Source organism: Hylobates moloch, unplaced genomic scaffold (assembly GCF_009828535.3).
Source record: "Hylobates moloch isolate HMO894 unplaced genomic scaffold, HMol_V3 SCAFFOLD_17, whole genome shotgun sequence".
NCBI lineage: Eukaryota > Metazoa > Chordata > Mammalia > Primates > Hylobatidae > Hylobates > Hylobates moloch.
The window spans coordinates 81,122,779-81,141,094 of NW_026652292.1; the positions used below are offsets into that span (position 1 = coordinate 81,122,779).

Genomic DNA, 18,316 nt, shown 5'->3' on the forward strand with positions numbered 1-18,316 from the left:
TTTCACATAACTGGTTCTTTCTTCCTTCAATTTCTGCTTATGTCATGGTTTCAAATGTCAAACAGCAACTTCACAAACATTGATCAGTTACAGAGGGGCCTGCCGCACAGCCCCAACACCACTTCTAAATAAATCTCAGACCCAGGGGTAAGAACAAGGGACCTACACCAAGGACCACCCCACTATGTCACTATGTACTCCAAGGCACGGAGAACAGAACAGGCCCCTACTGCTGTACCCCTCCCCTGCAGCCCCAAGCACCCAGGGGCACCATCACATGCATGGCTAACACACAGACCCCCAGCTAGCCACAAGATTGAGCTGTTAGCACGCTTCCTTCTGCTCAAGAAAGACACAAGTGACTGAAACAAAACCTGGAAACTAGAGAGAAATTACTGTCAGGTGAGACATTTTAAAAGGGGGAGGTATCCCACAAATTTGACAATTGTAGGTTTTTTGCTTTGATTTTTACGAGTTAATTTTTACTATCGTTGACTGGCCAGTTGTGACTTATGAGCCAGCTGGTATGGAAAGGTTCAACATGCTATCACTTAAAGAATTGAGGCTATTTCACTTTACACAAAAACAGAGGTTGAGTAAATAATCCCTAAGGCTCACTTTAACTCTTACCATACTATGGGCCTAACACAGTGGGTTTTGTTTTTTTTTAATTCGACTGATTATTATTACTATTATTTTTGAGACAGTCTCACTCTGTTGCCCAGGCTAGAGGGCAGTGGTGCAACCACGCCTCACTGCAGCCTTGATCTCTGGGGCTCAAGCAATCCCCACCCCCACCTCAGCTTCCCGAGTAGCTGAGACTACAGGTATGCACCACCATACCCAGCTACCTTTTTTTTTTTTTTTAATTTTCTGTAGAGACAGGGTCAACTATGTTGCCCATAGTCTTGAACTCCTGGGCTCAAGCAATCCTTCCACCTTGGCCTCCCAAAGTGCTCAGATTACAGGCGTGAGTCACCATGCCCAGCATATTCAACAGACTTTACACTTAATGATAGGTTATTTCTAAATATATCCTTTAGGAAGAGGTCTATTTCAAACAAATATTCTGAGAATTAAAACTCAAACTGAAGTTTATGAAGCATTAACTTTACTGGCAATGTTTTCTTTCTAAAGCTGAAAGACAGATACATGGTGGGTATTATTGGTTACAGCTTTAGAGTGTACGGAAATATTTCCTATTAAGCTCCAATTTTAATTGTAGCAATGATAAAATGTCCACTAAGTGAAGAAGTGGTTCCACAGAAGATTATGCTCACCCTCACAGCTGTACAAGCTAACTTGCAAGTAACAGAAGACTCATCCTTCAGTGTTTTCCGCAGCAAAGGAATGCAATCCGCCAAAGAAAATGTATTTCCTAACCAGAAGAACAAGCAACAAACATCATCATCTAAACTTAAAACTTAGTAAGGATATCTAGAAAAAACACAGCTGAAAAACTGGCCGTTACCTGTGAGGGTTTTAATGGTGCCCATCCAATCTCCCACGTGGAAGCGGGACCTGCTGAGGATGGAGCAGATGACGGTCCCACAGAGAATGGCAGTGGCTCCTCGAACCTGTGGGTCTCCATGATCGATGTAGTTCAAGATGTCTGAGACATACTGTTCCTCTGTGGAGATAAATTGCTCAGCTATGGTACAATTCCCTACTATCAACTTTCTAACTCGAAACAAAAGCTTAATTCTCAGGAAAGAGAAAAAGAGGCGTGAAGAGAAGATCCAAATTCAGAAATGACTTCACTATAATAACCCTAAGTGATAAAAAAAAAAAAAAAGTTTCAGGATTTAAGAATTACAAATTCATCATATTGCCAATATGTCCTCAATACCACAGACTTTCTGGATTATAATTATAGGTTGTCAGATAATAAATCTGATTTAAAATTCCAGATTCCACTTAAAAAAGATTAGAAAAAACCCTATTATGCACTTACCTCATATAAATTCAAAAACACAAGTGTACCCTCTCACCCAAAGAAAAAGAGAGAACGAGAAGGCTCCATAATAAGCATGGGCGTGGTGGAGACACGGGTCCACTGCTGCCTCAGCCAGTCCTGGTTCCCACTTACCCTGAGTGTGAATGCCTGGCCTGGCTGAGTGTGACTCAGCGCCACTGTGACCATGCACAATTTGTGCTTTAGGTTTAAATCCGATGTGTATATAAGTTGGCTCTTACGTGCTGAGGTTTCTACTTTTTTCCTCTATGGGTTTCATCTAAAGGGAACCCATGAAACAAAAAACTTCACTATTCATGTGTTTTCTGAAGAGCTACAACGCAGGTCAAATATCCCAAATGAACTCAAAACACTTACTGCTCTAAAACTAAAATAGTCAATACTGAAATAGTTTTTACAATAATGATTAAATCTGAGAAAATAAGATGTGAACTTTTAACATACCAGGGTATTCCGTGGTGTCAAGAGGAACTTTATAGAGTTTGCTGAAGAAAGATTCCGGGTGGAGGGCCACAGCTGCTCCCACACAGCTGAGGGCCAGGGCCTTCACGCTGACCCTCACATCCCTGTCCGGAACCAGCACTGCCAAGAAATCACCCAAGCCACCTTCAGCCTCAAACAACAGATTGTTTTCAAATGAACAAAACCAGACCCAATAACCTACCTGCTCCCATCATTTCCTCCCTCCCCTCGGCTAGTGAAAACCAAACTCATCCTCAGATTCTACTTCCTCTGCTGCACACAAGGCAAAGACAGGCCACCAAGTTGACCTCTGAAACCTAGTTATTTCCTTCAACTCTGCACATCCCCTTTTGTACTCACCATTTTTTCCCCCTGTTAGCAAAAACGAAGCAGATAAAAGGCGGACACAATGGACAAGAGGTGCAGAGTCATCATCGGTGGACTGTCCGATGTCACCTTTGACGCGGCAAGGCTAGAAAGGAGACAATGACACTTGTTTGTCTCATACTCAACAATACATTCACGCATTAGTTCATTCAACAGATAGTTCTAGAGCAGCACTTATGCCAGGTGTGCTGGGGATAAAGAGATGCCCTGGTTTGTGCCCAGATGCACACCTGACCTCACAGAGACCATGGCCAAGCAGAAACAGACAAGTCAGCGGCAGCAAGACATAGGGTCACAGGGCTGTGGCAGGGGATAAATGCAGCATGCAGGGAGGGTGAGCGTGGTAAGAAGGCAGTTGACACTAGGCATTCAGGAAAGGCTGCTCTGGAAGCAAAGCATGAGCGGTCTTCTACAGGACAAGCAGAAGCTACTTGGGGAAAGGCAACAGCCTGGGGAAGCCCAAAGCTAAGAGGAAGTGGGCCTGGTAGATAGGGAGATGCCAAAGGCTGTAATTCTGACTGATGGGACGAACTGTGAAACGCTATTCTTTGTCCTTGAGGAATTAAAAGTGAAGACAGTTACATTTACATGTAAAAAGATAAAATAAAGAGAGACTTTTAAAACAGTTCAGTAGAACCAAAACAAGAAACACTGCAAGGCCATAGACAACCATCAAATGAATGGTCCAAGAAATCCGACAAGGAAACATTCAGTACAGAATAGATTTGTCTGGGGCACACTCTCAAAGGAGGCAGAACTCAGGCAATTCTCGAGGCTGTGGGTAGTACCCAGAAAGGCAGAAAACAACAGGCTTGAGAAGCGCTGGTATTTAAAGAGGAAATTTAAAGGCCCAGGGATGGGAAAGCAATAAAGTAGACAGTAGCCAGGGCGATTTTAAATCCTCACACAAGCTCAGAAACACCAAGTCGTCTCAAGCCTATGTCCCTCACCTTGTTTTCTTGATCACCCGGTTCAGTAGCTTCATCTCTCAACACAAATTTATCAACACTGCTGTCAGAAGGCTGCCTGCTGTGACTCGTGTTTTTCAATAACTGTGCCTGTTGAAGGGCTTTAAAAACAGAGAAATCGAGATTAAGTGACAAATTTCCACTTAAAATACAATTATACACTTATGCTAAGATAACTCAAAAGTATAAGATTTAGATTAAGAAAAAGTATGATTATTCCTCAATTGGTCATTTTCATCAGCTATTCAGAACTCAGAAAACAGTATCAAAGGATTTCTTCTTTGAAGCAAAGATATAATTAAGACGTCCAGGTCTGAATACAAACTACTTTGTAGCACATCACCTGTAGTCCACATACCCATGGAAGAGTTCCTGAAGGCCTCCGAGGCTTCATCAGGAAGAATACCTGTGGCTTCCTCATCTTCATCCTGGGGCTGTCCAATCTGCAGGCCCAAATACTGGTTGTCGGTACCGTCTAACACCTAAACGGTTCAAGGGGGGCTGTGAGAATTTTGAAGTGTGATCACCAAGAGATAAGCCCTCCAACATGGAAATGCAACGAGGAAAGAGCACATTTTACACACAGAACACAAATGTACTCATCTGTCATTTATTTCAATGCACAGAAATGCATGCGTGGAAACTGCTAAGAGCTTACTGATCACCCATTCCCTCTACATTATGAAAAGCTCTATTAGCTCTAAAAACTCCAAAAAAATTCCAATGTGGACATTTTTTAATATGAAAAAGAAAAAACCCATACAAAAATATTTGTCTTCACAAACAAATTTTACAGCAAGTTGGAAATATGAGGACAAAGCTTTTAGACAAAAACCTAACAATATAACAGGTTATCTCCTAAATTGCAAAGACTAAATCTACTAAATTTAGGACATGGTATTTCATATGTTTAGCCATCAGCTTGGGGCATGATTCCACATCACAAGATGTTTCATGTCCACTTGAAATGTCCCGTGTAATTTACCTAAAAAAACTGAGCAATGGACTACCAGCAAATTATTACCAAAACATTATTTTATTAAGTTTGTTAACTACTATACTATTAAGTAAAACACTCAATGATATAAATGTTTTAAATTAAAATTGGAATGTAAAAGCAACTCCATTTCTGGGTATTTAGCCAAAAAAATGGAAAGCAGAGTCTCCAGGAGCTATCTGTACACCCATGTTCATAACAGCATGATTCACAACAGCTACAACATGAAAGCAATACAAGTGTCCATGGACAGAGGAATGGAAAAGCAAAATGTGGCCTATCCATACAATGGAATAGTATTTGGCCTGACATATTAGGAAGTTCTAACACAGGCTACAACATGCATGAGCTTTGGGGACATTATGCTAAGTAAAACAAATACTGTGTGACTCCTAAAGTATATGAGAACCTGAAGTAGTCAAATTCAGAAGACAGAAAGAAGAATCGTGGTTGCTAGGGACCTGGCGGGAAAGGAGGAATAGAGAGTTCAGTGGAACAGAGCTTCAGTGTTACATGATCAAAAGGTTACAGAGATGGGTGGTAGCAATGATTCCATGATATTATTTAAATGTATTTAACACCAGCGAACTGTATATGCAAAAAATGGTTAAGAACGTAAATTTTATGTTACACATATTTAACCACAGTTTTTAAAACTGAAAATAAAATGGAGTATAAAACTCAACATGGACTTGTAGCAAATGTTATTAGACTATCCATGAGGGTTTCTTGTCCACTAGCTCAGAGATGAGAGGTACTTAAATCTATGCTGCTATCAAATGGGAAATGTTGTAAAAGTTTTTTGAAAAGTCAAAAGTTCTTAAAATAATGCACAGTATTAATCACATTTCATTAAGACCACAGATCTGTTTATAATAGGCTCCTTAAGGATTTTTAAAAATAATTATTTAACCAGGGCCCAACAAGGCCTTAAAAAATGTAAAATGCACTCAATTTTAGCAGAGTTCATATAATCGACTATCCAATTTTTTACCTCAGTGTTCAACACAAAAGACACTAAGCTGTTTCCTTCAGTGAAGGTATGAGATGGGGTCAAGCTCTCCATTAATGATCTAAGCTGCGCTGTCAATAGGGGTATTAGACAAGAAGAGAACAAGCAGGAGGGTTCAGGTCTGGGTCTCCAGGGAAGAACTCAAAAGATGGCAGATGGCAGGGCTGGGCATGGTGGCTCACAACTATAATCCCAATACTTTAGGAGGCCAAGGTTGGGTGGATCACCTAAGGTCAGGTGTTTGAGACCAGCCTGGCCAACATGGTGAAACCCTGTCTCTACTGAAAACATTAGCTGGGTGTGGTGGTGCCCACCTGTAATCCCAGCTACTCAGGAGGCTGAGGCGGGAGAATCGCTCGAGCCTGGGAGGCAGAAGTTGCGGTGGGCTGAGAACAAGCCACTGCACTTTATTTTTTTATTTTTATTTTTTTGAAATGGAGTCTCGCTCTGTCACCCAGGATGGAGTGCAGTGTCAAGATCTCGGCTCACTGCAACCTCCGCCTCCCGGGCTCAAGCAATTCTCCTGCCTCAGCCTCCCTAATAGCTGGGACTACAGACATGTGCCACCATGCCCAACTAATTATTGTATTTTTAGTACAGACAGGGTTTCACCATGTTGGTCAGGCTGGTCTCGAACTCCTGACCTCAAGTGATCCACCCGCCTCAGTCTCCCAAAGTGCTGGGATTACAGGCATGAGCCGCTGTGCCCGGCCTTCACCACACTAGAGAGTGAGACTCTGTCTCAAATAAAAAATTTAAAAAAAAGATGTCAAGTCCCTCTGCCCACTTACAATTTCAGAACTGTCTGAAGGGGTGATAGCTGAATCAGGCCCTTCAGTGGTGGTCTGGGAGCTGTCGCTGATGGGCGAGGAGGCCTGGGTCCCATCATTCAGGTCCATGGCAGGGTCAGATGGGACAGCGCTGACCTGGCTGGAGCTGTGGCTCAAGATATCCTCCTCATCCCCATCAGTGGCAGAGCTTGTCAAGTCACAGCCGGCCAGATCTACTGAGTCCGCCTGCAGCGTGTGCTGTGATCGTGGCTGCTCTGTGATGATGTCGTGACCTGCTGACCCTGGAGTGGAAACCCCTGAAGAAGCAGCCAGCTCTCCACTGATCTCATCCTTCACTGAGGCTGAAGACAGAGAAACACTCATTTGTCAAATGGTGAGAGAAAACATTCAGTAGGGAATCACAGGCTTGCAAAATAACAAAAAGTTCCACTGTCATCAAATGTTTTAACTGCACAGCATCCTGAAGACAGTGAAATGCAGGACAGCAGTGCATCCTTCAAGCACCACTCACACTGCCTCTCACTACAGTACCCAGCTTAATAAAATAAGGCTTATCAAAAGGAATATTCTCAAATGCTGTTTCACTGCAAAAACCCAAGTTGAAGTTCTCAACCAACTACTCCAAGCCTTAGCTGGAGCAATATATAAAGACATTTGTAATTAAGGGGCAGCCTAGTCAGGGGCGCAAAGCTAGGCGGTCACAGACACGCAGGTCCTCTAAGCAAGCAGTGGTCAGAAACAACTGTCAACTCATCTCTCTGGAGTGGGCTTGCCTTCTTCCAAGCCACGTTCAAGATCTCGACTCCAGTCCTATTCTCCTGGAAGATAAACCTGTAACACATTTTCCTAGTTGACTTTTTAAATTACCATTTAAAAACAAAAAAGACTATATAAAAATTATGGCAAAAACGTCGATATGAAGCTGTTGGCAGTGGTCACTCCTGGGGCAGTTGGGTCGGTGAGTGTGTGAGCTTTATACTATCCAGATTGCTGTGATGTTTTATTGTTGTTTAATTTGTGTAATCAAAAAAATCTATTTTTATTTTGTAAATAAATAATTACTACTAGAATTATTCAGATTTTTCTCTCTAAATATTTAAGTCTTACTTTCAGTTTAGCTAAAATATTCTTTTAGATAGGATTATACAACCAAAACCACTCTCATATAATCCAATTATTAGTACCTTAAGTTAATCCTCATCTTTTATAAAGTACACAGAGAATTTCATTAGATAACTATCTGTAACTGGCCGGGCATAGTGGCTCACACCTGTAATCCCAGCACTGTGGGAGGCTGAGGCAGGCGGATCACTTGAGGTCAGGAGTTCAAGACCAGCCTGGCCAACATGGTAAAACCCCATCTTTGCAAAAAATACAAAAATTAGCCAAGCATGGTGGTGGGCACCTGTAGTCCCAGCTACTTGGGAGGCTGAGGCAGGAGAATCGCTGGAACCCAGAAGGTGGAGGCTGCAGTGCGCCAAGTGCACACCACTGCACTCCAGTGACACTGGATATCTGCACTGGGTGACAGAGTGAGACTCTATCTCAAAAAAAAAAAAAGAAAAGAAAAAAAGAACTATCTCTAAACAAAGGCAGATTCTTTCAAGTTAAACTATCCATAGGCAATTTTTCATCCCATAATTTTTCATCACATTTCCCAACCCGCAGCATAACCTATCCAACTCACGAGATGTTTCGACCTGCCATCCCCTACTCACAAAGCCCTATGCTCAAGGAGCATAAACCTAATTTTAAAACAGCCTAAACCACGGAAAATAACAAATATATGATGCAAACACCACAGACACACAAGCTTCAGAGTATTATAAAAGAAGCCCAAATATGCCCCATTTAAGTAACCTGGCTCCACTGCTGCCCGCAAGTCGTGCTGTCCACCAGGTGCAGGGGGACGGGCAGGAAGGGCAAGGAGTGGACGGCAGACAGTGAAGGTCCACACCAGTGGCTAACTAGTGAGAACTACCTGCTAAGGCAGAGCTGCTGACATCCGATCTTGATTCAGAGTCATCCTCCAAGGCTTCTTCTTCTCCTAAGAGCACTTTGCCTAGTAAATAATGTACCAACATTCCTTTTAGTTTGCTAAAAATAAGGACTTCAAAATTAAGTAAATGCACTCTAAAATGAAACTCATAAGAATATTTAATTTACTCTAATATAGTTCATCATCACATATAAGTATTTTTATACCTCTACAATATTAAACACAAAGAATGTAGAGATGTTATGTTTAGAAAGCTATTAAAGTCAATAAATCTATATGGAAAAAGTTAAAAGCAATGATTCTCAAACTATAACACAAAACATTTTAATAATTAATATTTATTGATTTCGATTATTAAATAATCTATATTACTACTTAAACTTAAAAATGGTAAGTTATAACTGTAAAGATCCAATACTATTGGCCTTTGAAATATTCATGTCATAACTCCAATGACACACCAGAATTTATATATAAAACTCTAATACCTAAAAGTCACTTTCCTTTTATTATCTTTTAATTTTCTGGACTTTATGATTAACAATCAGAACTTAAGCATTATATGATCTGGAAGGATGAAATAATATTTCATTTGAAAGTTCTAAAAATACATTTTATTGTTCATCTTCAGAATTACATTAATGAGAACGAATGAAACCAACAGTCTTAATATGATTTAAAACTGAACTCATTAAATCTTTGTGGCTACATTACATATGAATGTCATTAAGTGACACTATCAAAATAATTACTGGAAATTTCTAATTTCTCCTCTTCAAAGAAAAAGTCAGAAGTATGATAACTTCCATAAACTTACAATGATGTGACATTAAAAGTGAAAAAAATTAGCAAAGGAAACCCAAAATCTAGATGAAATTAACACAGCAACTTGGCCTATCTACTAAATAATAGGAAACTTTATTACAAAATAAGTTCTTTACCTTGAGAAATCAAATAAAATGCCAAAAAGGTGAATTCAGATCTTAACAAAAGCCATCTCTATCTTCCAAATCAGTGGTTTGCAAATATGTTCCATAGAGCCGTCCCCAGGGTAATTTCCTCAAAGGGACAAGAGCTGCCACCAGAAGAGAGGCTCCAGGACACCCCCACCACTTTCACCCTAATCCTATATCCAACACTACTCTACTTTCATCTGTCTTATAATTTGGGCAGATTTCACTTAAAAAGGATTTTCCAGCTATAACAAAACAGTTTGAAGACACAGCTCTAAATGGCGGAAAAATACCAAAAAGGCTTAAAAGAGACAGGATATATCCCATGTCCTAGCCAGAAGAGGATAAACTCATCTCAGCAATATGAATCAGTCATCTTCTTTTTCACTGCCACTGGAAAAAGTGACTAAGAAACAAACAAGTGTCAGAGTAACTTAGTCACATGTCCAAAAATCTCTCCTAATTCAAGAATATAGAGATTAATTTTTCCTAGAATCCTTTTGGCTTCTAAACAATGTTTCACTAAAATCTCAAACTTGATTAAGTATCTTATACTATGATGATGCAAATATTATAGATTCCAAGTTCTTTTAAGAAATGTTTACTTAGTTCAATGAAGGCTAGAATGTTATTCCTGTTAAGATCCCATTCAATACTGCAAATAATATTAGGCATCAGGCTCTCAATTAAATACTCAAATCATGACACAAAAAGGATCAGTCTTTTAAGATTTCAAAATAGAAAGTGACAGCAAATTTTTTCCTACGCAAATCCACACTGGAAAAGAAAATAACTGGCATTGCAAAAGATAATGTGTACCAAAACTAGCAGATTATATCAGAAACACTTTAATAAAAGTTAAGTTTTATCAGAACATTCTGATATGTACAAAGTTAAATATGGCTGAAAAATGATAACCAGGTCCAAATTAAAACAACCCAACAAAGGAAACTTTTTTTTTTTTTAAAGACACAAGGTCTCATTCTGTTGCCTAGGCTGGAGTACAGTGGCATGACTACAGCTCACTGTGACCTCAAACTCCTGGGCTCAAACAATCCTCTTGCCTCAGCCTCCTGAGCAGCAGCTGAGGCTACAGGCACATGCCACATGCGTGGCTGTTTTTTTGTTTTGTTTTGTTTTGGTAGAGACGGGGTCTCACTATGTTGACCAGGCTGGAAAAGCTACTTAATAATATTCCCGACTAATACTAAACAAAATTTACTGGGAAGGTAAGTTAACTTCATAAAATGTTAACAACACATTCCCTAAGGCAGGTATGGGCAAACTACAGCCTGTCTGTTTCTGCAAGTAAAGTTCTACTGGAACATAGCTGGCCAGTAGCTCACGTCTTGTCTACAGCTGCATTCCTGCCACAGGGCAGAGCTGAATGTTGCAAAAGAGACCATATGGCCCATAAAGCTAAGATGTTTACACTCTGTCCCTTTACAGAAAAAGTCTGCTCACCCCGAACATTAGAAATTTATGATGCGTTCAAAATTTATGACAAAGCAATTCTGATATGAAAGTAATTTTTAAAAGCCACCCTACAAAACTATTTAGGCCTGGTTATCAGATTCCAGCAACATTCACACATATAATCACTCTTCTGAGAAGAGATATACAGAGTCCAATACAGTATTACAAGAAGTACAAGATACATTACATTACAGAAATACAAGAAAATCAGTAAGATTCAACACAAGACTCTGATTTCTGAAATAATCACCTTTTTGTTTTCTTGAAAGGACAGGGCTGCATGAGGAACCCCCTCCAGCTGTAAATCACAGAAAGTGACAGATAAAGTAACAAGCTGATAAAATCTAGAAGAAATGTGAAAATCTTCAAACAGCTTGATTCAACTTTAAAACTAGAGAAAATGTGAACGTATTTCCACAAGAAACACTTAACATCGCAGTTCAACATTTTAATTTCAATATGAAAATTACATTAACATTCAAATATATAGTTCTAAAGATACGACCTAAGAAATCAAAAAAGCTAAGATAAATTGCATTTTAAAAGCCAGATTAAAAGTATTAGAAATCTCAGATTATTTAGTTGACTAACAATCAAGTATAACTTTTCATTAGCGATAAGTATTTCCACTCATTATTTGTAAGGCATGCATTCTATACAGAAAATGATTCTTCAGTGTAAAGGACAGGAAACAAGGCAGATTAATATTTCCTGCTCATGGTTCTGGAAACATTTATGTTCACACGAGGCAGCAATAAGACTTCAGTCAGATTCCCTCTAATGTGGAGGCTGTGAGTAAAGGCCACGCTGCCCACACAGTGTGCACTACACCGACCACGCTGCAGTGGCCTATGAGGGGCCAGAGTCAGCAAAAGTTTATCCATAGCCTGCTAGGCACCAGACCCAGTGGTAGAGGCTGGGATTCAGAGATTCCCACCCACTCCAGCTCCCAAAGGCAGCTCTCATGCCAGACAGGACCCACCAAGCTCACTGCTCCAGGGCAGCACTGCATGGTGGGATAGGCCCAGCCCCAAGAGCATGGAGAGGAGCTGACTGGGCAGTGGAGGCAGATGCAGAGCTGGGGACAGAGGGATTTTCTAAAGTCAGGCCAGGAAGGAACTCTCAGATCCCTCTGACAACTTGAAGATGCCATTTCTGGCAAATTAACACAAGGATCCTGGAACTATTTTCCCTACTGTTTTCATTTCTCAGCACGTGAAATGCCACAGGAGGCAGCCAAGGCAGAGAAAGAATCAGGAGGAGGGGCTTTAAATGTGTGGCCTCATTTTGCCACCTAACCTTCTAAACTTTAATTCTCTTATTTTATTTTTAAATTTATTTTGAGACAGCATCTTGCTCTGTCGCCAGGCTGCAGTGCAGCTGCCATCAAGACTCACTGCAGCCTCAACCTCTTGGGCTTAAGCAATCCTACGACCTCAGCCTCCAAAGCAGCTGGGACTACAGGCACGTGCCACCATGCCCGGCTAATTATTATTATTTTTTTTTTGTAGAGTCAGGGTCTCACTTGGCCAGGCTGTCTCAAACTCCTAGGCTGAAGCGATCCTTCCAAGGTGCTGAAATCACAGGAGTAAGCCACCACACCCAGCCCAATTCCCCTATTTATAAAATAAAGATGAAATTTGTACTATAAGTTTTGGCAAGGAAGATGGAATGCAGACTGCTTAGCACAGGGCAGGCCCATAATCAACAGAGTGTAACTAGTATTACCGCAAAGTTAATTGTAAGAGTAGACCTTGCTAATAACTTGCCTATAAGTTCCACAATACTCCCACTACGGCTTCGGCCACCAGACTGCTCCTTAGCAGCGGTGAGCTGCCCAATGCCCCCGACTGTGGTCAGGGTTTGCAGAAGCTCGGGTGGAGGCGTTCTGAAGAGCTGCTGCAACAGCTCCAGGGCTCCGGTCACAACATTGTGGTCTTGGTGCTGTGTATGATGTAACGTCAGTTCATAAACCTAGAAACAGAGAAACACAGGTGTTCTGGTCAGAGTTTATAAAATGCATCCTAAGCTTCATTTTTTTTGTTGTTTTTTAATAGGACTTCACTGGCAAAGTTCATACCTTAACTTCTCCCCTTAAATATTTCCCTATCACTTCTACCAATGTGATCATTAGCTTCCGTGTTGTTTTCTAAATTCCCATGATTTTTTGTTATATTAATTCCTTAAAAATAAATGGAGCACTTGCACTAGAGGAGCAGCATGAGAATGAAGATCTCTATTTCCCAAAACTGGTGACTAGGAAAGGGAAAATAAAGCCCAGCATACACTGAGGGGAGAGTCAGCTTGACACACATTTAAAAATCGAAAAACACTACTATAAGTGCCACTGAGAGAGAGCTACCAGACATTTTAAAGGCAGTATGCCATATTTATTAGCACTTTTAATACTATATCACAGTGTTCCCCAACCTTTCTGGCACCAGAGACTGGTTTCATGGGACACAATTTTTCCACAGGGCCAGGGGATGGTTTCAAGATGAGACTGTTCCACCTCAGATCATCAGGCATTAGATTCTCATAAGGAGTGCACAACCTAGATCCCTCACATGTGCAGTTCACAATAGGGTTTGCACTCCTATGAGAATCAAATGCTGCCACTGATCTGACAGGAGGCGGAGCTCAGGTGGGAATGCCAGCTCACCTGCTGCTCACCTCTTGCTGGGCAGCCTGGTTCCTAACAGGCCATGGACCAGTACCGCTCTGCAGCCTGGGGATTGGGGACCCCTGCTATATCATATTATATGAACATAATGAATTTATTCTTTTTCCGTTTAATTAGAGTTGCCAGATAAAATACAGGGCACTCAAATTTAAATTGTAAACAAACAACAAATAATTTTGTAGTGAAGTATGTCCTATACGATTTGGAATATACTTACACCATAAAATTACTCATAATTTATCTGAAGTTCAAATTTCACTGGCATCCTGTATTTTTATTTGCTATTTGCCAACTCTCTCTTTAATATTACAAAATACATATATTTCTTTTTTTAAAAATCAGACAGTGTAGAAGAGTATAAAGTCTCACTTTTAGCTCTTCTGATGGTAACTTCTATACCCCTGAATCCCAGGTCAGCAAACCATGGTGCACAGGTCAGGTCTGGCCTGCACCTGCTTTTGTACATAAAGTTTCACCAGAACAGAGCCACATTTATGGGCTGCCTATGGCTGCTTTCGTGCTAGAAAGGTAGTGTTGAGTAGCTGCCACAGACTTGGGATGGCCTGCAAGACTGAAAATATTTACTATCTGGCCCCTTACACAAAACATTTGTGGGTACCTGCTCTAGGTAATCAGCTTATACCTTGACTTCTTAAGCCATCCATTTTGAACAAAGAATCTCCTGGCTCCTCTCAATGTAATAAGCAAATCAGCACCCACATTTCCTTCACCTCATCTGCCCCCTCCTAAATTCTGTTAGCAACAGCACTGCTTTCATACTATGGAGATTTCCATTCACATGCTACTAGGTAACACTATTTACATTTAATGTTCTCTGCCTAGAAGCTGAGCCAAAAAACTTAATTAAAAATAAACAGTATGTATCTTACATATCGTATGTTCATAAATGTTATTCACTGCATAATTTATGAACAATAATGTTCACAAATGTTATTCACTGCAATAATGAAATATTTCTGAGTCCATCACAATAACATAGACTCAGAACGAAAGAAATATTTCATTATTACTCCATGTCATTTGAAAGAGAATGTCCTAAGGTTAATGGTCAAATGGGTTCTCTTACTGTAATGTATTACTTGCTTAAAATTTATTCTGCATCTTATTTTGCTTCATACTTGGATCACAAATTTCCTTTATAAATCTTGCTGGCCCTCCTATGGCTGGTTACTAATTGCCTTTTTCTCCCTCCTTGTTGATAATATACGCATATGCCTTCCCTCTGCCTAGCTTCTTAAGCATACTATTTATTCAAGAAGAATGGTTTCTAATACGAACTACACGCCGAACAACAATCATCCTAGAATTACTTTTATTGCATGCCTAGGTAGAGAGTTTGTTTCTTGGATTTCAGGGCTTCCTCTATTTTTCAATTTCTTTCTTTTTCAAAAAGCACACATGGAAAGCAAACTGAGTTCCTGCATATCTAAAATTATCAATATTTTGCCCACACTCGCTTAATAGTTTGGCCAGGCCTAGGATTATATTAAATTCTAATTAAATATGGTTAGCCAAACTACATTTGCTGAATTGAACGTCTCATGGTAATTTAATTAAGAACAGTTTTTAGTTAAAAGAAGATGGAGTAAGATATGTTATAGAGATAATCATATCTAGAGTTTAGAATTTGCCAGTTCAAAAATGTGCCACATCATTTATTTACTTTGGAGAAAGGTCTTAAGAAAATCAGCAATTAAGTCTCACATCCATACCCTTTTTTCCCCTTCACCCTCTATCCCTGTCCTTCCAGGATTACTGCAATCCCAATTTAACACAGTTTCAATCTGTTCACAAATGTTAGAAACCTCCATAACCAGCACTCTTGCTAATCTATGAGAAAGCCTGCAGGCCTTTTCAGGACCCATCCTTGCTCTGTCTATGCACCCACACTCTTGTGCTGTGAGCACTGTCTCACCCTTTCACTCCTGGGACTTGGCAAAGACCACATTTTCTGTCTATAAAGCTCCTGTCTTCTCCCAACTCTGTGCCGGGTCAGATTCCACGTGCCCATGAGTGACGGCTCATGACTGAACTTCTCCAGGCCCCACCATGTGCACCTCAACCTTGCTAAACTGTTTAGTAATTATTTGCTTCTCCCAACAGACCAATGGTCTCTAAACTTTTATGATCAAGCAGCCTTCTTAAAAGCATCAGTTAAAAAAAAATTTAGCATATAGTCTCAATACTTTTTTAAAAGAGTACACTTATCTTAAAATATTATATAAGAAATACTGAACTCAGATATACACTAAATCTGACAAGGCTTTTCCTCCAATTATTGATTTACAGGAAATACAGAGAACAGAAAAAGGTGTTAATTTACACAGTGGAGATGTAAGCAGTATATCAGACCACAGGAAAACTTAGAAGACAAATAATCTGGTTTCTTAATAAATGAACTCTAAGGGAAAAAACTGGGATGGAGGAGAACCAGTTGATCGAAGAGATTTACAATCCTTATCAACCAATTTTATTTAGATGCTGATTCCAAAAGAGTAGAGAGAAAAATTGACAATGAGTTGGTGGGTATTTGATGTAAGAAATGTTTAATATTTTCAGGTCTAACAATGGCACTGTTTTGTGACATTGTTTTGGAGTTTTGTTTTGTTTTTCTGAGACAGAATCTTGCTGTATCACCGTGGCTGGAGTGCAGTGGTACAATCATGGCTCACTGCAGCCTCAATCTTCCAGGCTCATGTGACCCTCCCATCTCCAGCCTCCCAAGTAGCTGGGACTACAGGCATGCATCACCACACTTGGCTGATTTTTTTTTTAAGACATGGGGTTTCGCCATGTTTCCCAGGCTGGTCTCAAACTCCTAGGTTCAAGTGATCCACCCGCCTTGGCCTCCCAAAGTTCTGGGATTACAGGCATGAACCACTGCACCTGACCATCATCTTAAAAATAAAGTTTTAAAAATAAAGAAGAGTCCTCATCTATAGAGATACTGAAATACTTATAGATGAAATAAGAGGGTAATTGGGGTTTGCTTTCAAATAATAAAAAAAAGGGAGAAATAGGATTATAAATGAAATATAACTGGTCATGAGTTGATACTTTTGTATGTGTGGAATTCTCAATAAAAAGCTAGCTAAAAAAAAAAAAAAAGGTAAGGTAAAGATGAAATAAACTATATTTTAAATGTATTATTACCAAGGCTACACCCTTTTTACTCAACAAAACACTCAGCAGTGTTTTTTGTGAAGGAAATATAATTAAATGTCATATCCCACGAGACTCTGCTTTTATTCTGTAAAATAACCAAAGGGCAGCTGGTTGGAACAGAACTCTCAGCCCCAATACTTTCTTAAAAGTCTACTCTTGCCCAGCTGTTTATCAACAAGCAGCACTTACATGGCCTTAACATATGCCAGGAAGCATTCTAAGCACTTTACAAACACTACCTAACTCAGTGCTTAAATTATTAGCATTATCTTCAATTCATGATTCTATGTAAGAATCATTTTAAGCCACTTACAATTTCGTATCCTACAAAATTTAGCTAAATGGCACATATTTAGCACTATAAAAACCCTGACATAACATTTTAAGTAAAGTTCAAAAAGTCCAATTGCTTAAAATGAGGCTGCATTGTTACACAGTTAGTGAAATAACCTGAGTAAGCGTGCTACAAAGAACTGAAGTCAACTGCCAATCACAGTACATTAGAATTACTGCAAGGTTTCTCTGCATTGGAAAGAGAAGTTCCAACATTTTGTTCCGACACCCCAAATGACCACGTCCCTATCTCCTTGAGTGAGCATATACCACCCTGCCTAGACCAGTGTGCTAGGCCACAGGCTCTACCGGGCAGAGGCTGCAGCTGAAATACTCACCATTGTATACCCAGCACCTATCCCAGAGCCTAGCACACAGTGGGTGCTCAATCAGTATTTACTGGGTGGATGAACACATATTGTGACCTCTGGTTTTATAAACAGGGTAGCAGCGGTCTCTGAGGGGCTTAGGTAACACGGCACCTGAAGGGGCATCACCTGCGTCTGACTCACAGTGACAATGACATACAGATGGAAGGCAGCTAGAAGTCAGCACCTAGGGTTGGAACCGAGCAGCGCAGCTCCAGAGTCCACACTTCTAACCCTCGGCTCTGCCGCTTCTCTTACAAATTAATCAGTTCTTTGAATGTCAGTCATTCACATGCAGGGCCTAGAGTAAACCCTGTGCTCCTACCTGGACAAGCTGCTCTGCAGAAGGAGAGACTTCCATTTCTTTCCGTGTCACTCCGAAGCTGCCTTTCAGGCTTGTGTCCTTGACCTGCTGCTGCAGCAAGGGCACCAAATACCTCAGGGTGAGCAGCACACCAAGAATCAACAGAGTGGAGTGTTCATCCTCGACAGGAACCAGTAAGCCTGTGGGGGTGGCAGCAAGACATCTTAACATCTGACTCACTGGAGATTCCCGGTTTAATTTGTTAAAAAAGAAGAGATCCTGAGAGATCAACATGGCACAAACATGACCGTGAACGAGTACGCCATGAGGCCCACTGGGAGTGGCTACAAACCCATATCCCTAGCTTAGCAAGGTCCTTTCCAGTGAGCCTCATTGCCTTTGAAAGCCAGGTCGTTATTTCA

General features: G+C 40.4%; 1 protein-coding gene across 2 annotated transcripts in view; it reads right to left on the minus strand.

Moving 5' to 3' along the window:
* The window catches only part of HTT (huntingtin), a 165,784-nt gene that overhangs the window by 109,116 nt on the left and 38,352 nt on the right, over positions 1-18,316 (minus strand). For both annotated transcript variants that reach the window (XM_032136037.2, XM_058430291.1), the window contains exons 8-18: positions 17,916-18,094; positions 12,790-12,994; positions 11,271-11,318; positions 8,574-8,654; positions 6,593-6,933; positions 4,151-4,274; positions 3,775-3,893; positions 2,798-2,909; positions 2,420-2,557; positions 1,472-1,630; positions 1,281-1,378 (exon numbers count right to left, since the gene is read on the minus strand). In XM_032136037.2, coding sequence (XP_031991928.1) covers positions 1,281-1,378; positions 1,472-1,630; positions 2,420-2,557; positions 2,798-2,909; positions 3,775-3,893; positions 4,151-4,274; positions 6,593-6,933; positions 8,574-8,654; positions 11,271-11,318; positions 12,790-12,994; positions 17,916-18,094 — 1,604 coding nt within the window. The remainder of the gene's footprint in view (positions 1-1,280; positions 1,379-1,471; positions 1,631-2,419; positions 2,558-2,797; positions 2,910-3,774; positions 3,894-4,150; positions 4,275-6,592; positions 6,934-8,573; positions 8,655-11,270; positions 11,319-12,789; positions 12,995-17,915; positions 18,095-18,316) is intronic.